Below are 6,952 nucleotides of genomic sequence, written 5' to 3'. Positions count from 1 at the left end.
CCAGGACTGAGTCTTCAGATTGAGCCAATCCGCATTCATCTGGGGAATTTCTCAAACTCTTGGTCCTTTATCCTCACCCCTTTCATTAATTTTATGAATCAATTTACTTTGCACTTCTTTCTAATGGTTTCTATTTGATTTGGAGGGGGAAACACCTGCGTTCAATTCAGTGCCTTCTGCTACAAAAGCCTCTGATTACATTTAAATCTATTACCTCTAGACCAATATAGCAGTTAATGTGTTCTTTCCATATACGTTAAGAGTGGGTGATTCAGAGAGAAGAATTAAGGCATATGCCCTCTATTGTGGGTAAGAAGAACCAGGAGACTTGTATAATTTCCTAAAGACAATAATTTTGGCCCATTGCTACTATTTCATATTTAGTGTGTGGTGTGAGGGAGGAGGCATTTTGCTTAATACATCACCTGAGGCTATTTTGTCTACTCTGGTTTTTCATAGGGCTATGGTTGAGATTTTATCATGATCAGTCTGCTTGTGCTGTCCTGCCTGCCTTAGGAAAAAATTTAATATAAAAATAAACAAAGGGGTCACGACCTGGGCAGCCTGTGGGGCAGGGAGACAAGGGAAAGGGAGGAGAAGCCTGCCTAACTATCCCCTTCCTCACTGTCACCCCTGCCCCTGAGGTCTCCGGGATCCATTAGCCTGAGTGTTCATTGGTACAACCTTTTTACTGGGGAGTGGGAAATACTGAATAAAATTAAGCCTGCAAAACTTTGGCACGGTAATTCCTTTTATGCAAACATGCAAGGATATATGCACATATAATGTTTAACCTTGCTAGTAATCACAATATGCAAATGAAAACAGTGAGATATCTTGGTATCAATGATTTGAAAGAAAGTGAATGCCCATTATTAGGAAAGTTGAAAGTTTTCATAGGTACATTAGTACAAGCTGTGTGGAAGGCAGTTCTAACAACATGTATCAAAATTCATAAACAGATGAAAACCTTTATTTATTTATTATTTTATTTATTATTTTATTTTTTTTAATTTACATCCAAGTTAGTTAGCACGTAGTGCAACAATGATTTCAGGAGTAGATTCCTTAATGCCCCTTATCCGTTTAGCCCATCCCCCCTCCCACAATCCCTCCAGTAACCCTCTGTTTGTTCTCCATATTTAAGAGTCTCTTATTGAAAACCTTTTTGTAAATATTTTATTTTTAAGTAATCTCTATACCCAACATGGGTCTCAAACTCACAGCCCCGAGATCAAGAGTGGCATGGTCTACCGAGTCAGCCAGGCACCCCAGATGAAAACCTTTTGATCCAAGAATTCCACCTCTAGGAATGTAATCCAGGGAAATATCAGAGAAGCATACAAAAATGTGCACGCAAAAATATTAATCTCAACATTGTTTATGCTAGTGAAAAATTTGAAACCATCCAAATATCCATCAGTTAATTATTGGCCACCCATAAGGAATAATACACAGTTGCCATAAGGTATCAACATGGAAAGATATGTAAGATACATCGTTACGTTTAAAAACAATTGTCAGGGCAGTATGTTTATGATTCCATTTCTTGTTTTGTGATTTGTGTGTGATATATGTATATATGCCTTGCTATTAAAAATGTAAATAATTGATAAAACATATACCAATCCGTTAATAGTCTTTCTGGGGGTTGTGATCTGAAGAATTGTACTTTTCTCATAATACATATTTACAATGTTTTAATGTTTTACAAGCAATGAGTAAAATAATACTGAAAGATTAAGAAGTTTAGAAAATTTGCTCAGCTTCACTGATAATTGAATGAATGCAAATTAGAGGAGCAATGAGACATAATTATTGCCTTTCATATTGGCAGAAAAAATTCCAATTCAATGTTTCGTAGAGCCCGGGTCTCTAAACTTCTTTGATCAAGCACATATATTAAAAAGTAAAACTTTTTGACCTTGAGCACTCTCTCTCTATATATATACATATATGTTTATATGATTTTTTTATAAATAAAGATGGGCTTATATTCCTCATTCTCTTCTGCCACTTGAAAATTCATGCATACAATGATGCATACCGCATAAGAAAAACTGGAAACATTCAGAATGTTCATTCAATAGGGGACTGGTTAAATAAATTATTGAACATTATTAGTCAGCATATATATTGGGGTAGTGATCAGTCGTCCAAGAGAGTGAGGTACTTATACATTATTGACATGGTAAGAGCACTACATGAACATATCAGGTTTGAAAGTATATATAGAAAACCCAACAGGAGTTCATGGAGGGGGCGGGGTGAGGAATGTGCAACTTAGCAGGGACTCTGATTTCCATTGTTCTAATTGTGCTGTTGAAAACCTCTAGCAACTTGTTTGTATAACTTTTCCCATTAGAAGAATAGTACAGATCTAAAACAAAATTTTCCAAAGTCGCTTGAATCATTAAAACAGAATGTACACATTTTACAGTGGAGAAAATGGGTAGGTTTTGTGTGTTCGTACTCGCTCCCAGTTGAGGATTGAAAAAATTCCTAAAGGGATGTGAGGCAACAGAAAACGGGTTCACGCTTCCAAGCTATTCAAGATCACGTTTATGAAGGAAATTTTCCAACGTTTTGAGCAAGTTTTGTTTTGCTTCCGTTGAAATTTAAAACACTTAAAAAAAAAAAAAAAAAGGACCCACCGGGAGGTGGAAGCTGGGTCTCCCGGGAAAGCCGCGCGCCCCTCCCCCTCCCTCCCCCGCCTCCCCCAGCTTGAGTCCCCCCTCCCCCGTCCCCCTCCCCTCCGCGTCCAGGGGCTCGCGATCTCCGGCGCTCCGCCCGCCTCGAGGCAGCTCAGCTTGGTGGCCCTCGCGGAGGACTGACCGATCGCGGATCGCCGCGGCCCGAACGCGGTGGGGAAGGAGGGCGTCCGCCGGGCAGCGCGGCTGACATCTGCGGTCACGGGGTGACATCTGCGGTCACGGGGTCGGCCTCCCGCGCGGAGAGCGGCCCCGTGCGTCCCTCCGTGAGTCGATCGGTGGGTCCGTGCAGCCGGCTCAAAGCCCTGGGCTCCCGGCACCAAATGGGAGGCTACACCAGACCGATGGCGGCGGCGGCGGCCCTGTCGGGCCCGGGGGTGCGGCTGTCGCCCTTGGCGGCGGCCCGCGGCTCATACGGCGCCTTCTGCAAGGGGCTCACGCGCACCCTCATCACCTTCTTCGACCTGGCCTGGCGGCTGCGTACGAACTTCCCCTACTTCTACGTGGTGGCCTCGGTGATTCTCAACGTCCGCCTGCAGGTACATATTTAGAGCAACTAACTTTGTGGCATTCGGGGTGGGGGGCCCGGCGGGATGGCTGGCTTCCACCCACCGGCTCGCCAGCCCTAGAGCAAAGCGGCCAGTTCGACTCTCCCGCACGCAGACTTGCCGGTCTGCTTTTCCACTGCCTTATCTTTTAATGTAAATGGGCGGCTAGAAATCATCGTTTGCCCCAAGCTCACAGTACAACCAGGAAAGCCTAAGATAGAATGAAAAGGTGATTCTCTAGGAAATAGATAATTCAAGGAACAAGGAAAGAACTTTAAACTCGGAAAATCCTCACAAATACTTGAGAGGCTCTTGCATCCATAAAAACACAAAACAGCCCAAACGGTAGGAAATGACAATGGTCACAGAATGCCCGAAGGGGAAAAACAAGAGGAAAGGTTGCTAAGAACTTAAAGGTAAACTAACTGTACCATAGTGGTCCAACTAGGAGGCAAATCTTCCAAACGAGAAAAAGGGGTAAACGGACTTTCAACGGAAGGGAATGAATTCTGAGCAATAGATGGGTTGAGTTAGAAGCTGGAGGAAATGCATATGATCTGGAAGGCATACATTTCTTCATCCCCAAAGAGAAGCCAATGGCGAACGGAAACTGCAGAGGAGAACGAACCTTTCAAACTGTACAAGGAAGGCATGCTTCAAATATAAAGCAACCTCGGACGGGGCCTGGTTTTGAACAGTTGCCAGGAGTGGAAGAAAGGGAATCCGCTTGGACACTGATTGGCACGTGCACCATGACTCTGCGGTCACAGAGGAGACCAGTCACCCGGTTCAACTCAGCTCTTCAGTGAACGATATCGGAATAATCATTTCAGTGGAAATATAAGTTACGGTTTTCCATTTTTAGACTGAATCTGTCAGCTAAGAAGGGAAGACAGTTATGGTTGTAGAACCAGACGGCAATGTTAGCCACTCGGACAGTGTGGGAGTCCAGGCAATAAGCAGGCAGGCAGAGAGGAGGAAATAGAACAGTGGTGTTATTCTCAGAAAGCAGGAAGTCCAGATTCTGCCTCTAGTTGAAAGAATAAGGCAGGTTTGGGGATTGTATTATTAAAGTCAACAAAGTAGCTAACAGGAGATTTAAAAATAGTGATTCAGCCATTTTGAGCGGGTAGGAGGTTCTGGGAGGGCAGGAAGTCAAAAAATTCCTCCTGTTATCAAGTAAAAAAATAGTAACAAAAGCATATTCTCAAGGAAGAAAAAAGGTAACCACTAAACAGACGTGTAAAAGTTTTTTGCTGCTGGCTGGGGGGGAACTGCGTTGAACAGGATGGGCGGGGATTTACTGCTTTTCATTATATGCCTTTTTTATTATTTGATTTTTTGAAAACTGTGTGTGGATTGCTTTGATTCAAAATTAAAACATATTGGGGCGTCTGGGTGGTTCAGTCGGTTGAGCGTCCAACTCCGATTTCAGCTCAGGTCATGATCCCAGGGTCAAGGGATCGAACCCTGTGTCCGGCCCATGCTGAGGGTGAAGCCTGCTTAAGATTCTCTCTCTCCCTCTGCCCCTCTCCCCTGCTCACTCTCTCTCTAAAGTAAAAAAAAAAAAAAAAATTGCAGATCTTCAGTCCCCTAAATCAGAATCTGCATTTTAAAAAAATTAAAACTTATTAAAAACTGCATTTACTGCAATTAGAAGGAAATTTGGGGGAGGGGGAGCTGGTAGACCCCCAAGGCAAAACTTTAAAACCAAAAATGGCTAGTAATCTTCAGGTAGCCCAGAGCTTCCTCACTCTCTGAAACTGCACAGGCAAATTTCTGCAGTGTCGCAGTTAAGGTAAAAAAAAAAAAAAGAGAGAGAGAGAGAGATTTATTTTATAAAACTTATAATTTTTGAAAACTGTTTTCCGGTTTTGTTGAGATATAAGTGAACATCTAACATTGTGTAAATGTAAGCTGTGTAGTGCGTTGATTTGATACACTCCTATATCGTGATATGATTGCCATCAGCATTAGCTGACACCTCTATCACATCACATAATTACCGTTTTTGCGGTGAAAACATTCCAGATTAGTCTCTTCTCAACCTTCAAGTATATGACAGAATATTGTTAACTGTAATCACAACTCTGTCTTAGCTCCCTAAAGTTCGTTCATCTTCTAACTGGGAGTTCGTGTTTTTGGACCAACACGGAGGTCCTCACTTCCCCCACCACCCCCCATCCCCGCCCCCAGTAAACACCATCCCATTCTGTTTCTGTGGGTTTGGCTGTTTTAGATTCCCCATTTGAGTGAGATCATACAGAATGTTGATGGCCTTTTGGACGAGTGCCTCAAGATGTTTAGACAAGATGCCTACATTTTAGTATTGGTCATAATAGCGAGACAGTGGAAATTAACTAAATGTCCACCATTAGTGTAGGGGCGCAGGGCAGGCCGCCCCAAGATGGGCCGCTTTGGCATGAACATTATTTTGAGTCAAAAGCAATCCAAACCCAGCGCATGCAGGAAAAACTCTTCACCTTCCCCTCAACTGCCTGTCTGTACCGGGAAGAGAGCTGGGAACAGAGATTCCTTTTTACTTAAGAAACTTCTCTGCATAACAGGGTGACCTTTGTTTTCCAAACATCTCCTCCCCGCTTCCAGCTAATGGTCTTTCTCCCCTTTTATTTTTAGGCCCTACCCCTCTTCTTAGCTCCTATAAGCCACATGTTGCCTCACTGTTTTTGTAATCTCAGGTGTGTGTGGATTCCCCATATATCTGCTATTAAATTTGATTTTCTGTTAACCTGTCTCCTATCGATTTGATTCTTCGTCTGGCAAGAAGGACCTTGAAGGGCAGAGGAACTTCCCAACTGTAAGCTTGGTTGAATAAAAATAGCACAACTATATAATGGAGTACTGTGTAGCCATCAAAAATAAGGGATTCTAGGGGTGCCTGGATGGCTCAGTCGGTTAAGCATCTGACTCTTGATTTCAGCTCAGGTCATGATCTCACGGTTCATAAGTTCGAGTCCCACATCAGGCTCTGCACTGACAGCGTGAAACCTGCTTGGGATTCTCTCCCTCTCCCTCTCTGCCCCTCCTCTGCTCATGCTCGCAATCTCTCTCACAAAATAAATAAACTTAAAAAAAATAAAGAATTCTATTTTATAGAAGTGGAAGGAATTTAATAGATGGGAAGTCATGTCACAAATGGCTTATGATTGAACCAGAGGGGGGAAGTGCACGCACACACACACACACACACACACACACATATACACATGTATATATGTGTGTACATTTGCGCACTCCGCTTATATAGAAATAAGAATACTTGGGGGGCGCCTGGGTGGCTCAGTCATTTAAGTGTCTGACTTCGGCCCAGGTCATGATCTCGCAGTCTGTGAGTTCGAGCCCGGCTTCGAGCTTTGTGCTGAAAGCTCAGAGCCTGGAGTCTGCTTCGGATTCCGTGTCTCCCTCTCTCTGCCCCTCCCCCACTCACGCTCTGTCTCTCCCTCTCTCAAAAATAAAATACACATTAAAAAAGCATTCTTTACAGCAGATATTCAAATGAAAGCAAATTGGTTTCAATGTAGAAAGTGTAACTAGTTATAGACCACTTCTCAGAAAACACATCTTTTTGCCCATTATCAAAGATCAAATATGCACATTTCTAAACAGTCACAGTTTAAAACTTTAACTTGCAAAGAGCAGGGGCTTTTGGTTTCACTTTTCAAATTATTTCTC

The 6,952-nt window shown here is 43.1% G+C and overlaps 1 protein-coding gene across 1 annotated transcript; it reads left to right on the top strand.

Moving 5' to 3' along the window:
• The first annotated feature begins 2,926 nt into the window (after positions 1 to 2,926).
• Positions 2,927 to 6,714, top strand: LOC145714248 (small integral membrane protein 10-like protein 3). The gene has a single exon (XM_081793523.1). It carries the CDS (start codon positions 3,035 to 3,037, stop codon positions 3,260 to 3,262), a length of 228 nt encoding a protein of 75 aa, XP_081649649.1. The 5' UTR covers positions 2,927 to 3,034; the 3' UTR covers positions 3,263 to 6,714.
• The last annotated feature ends 238 nt before the right edge of the window (positions 6,715 to 6,952 follow it).

Source organism: Panthera onca, chromosome X, assembly GCF_046562875.1.
Source record: "Panthera onca isolate mPanOnc1 chromosome X, mPanOnc1 haplotype 2, whole genome shotgun sequence".
Lineage (NCBI taxonomy): Eukaryota > Metazoa > Chordata > Mammalia > Carnivora > Felidae > Panthera > Panthera onca.
Note: the sequence above shows the minus strand (reverse complement) of the source record. Positions and strands in the feature narration are given on the sequence as shown.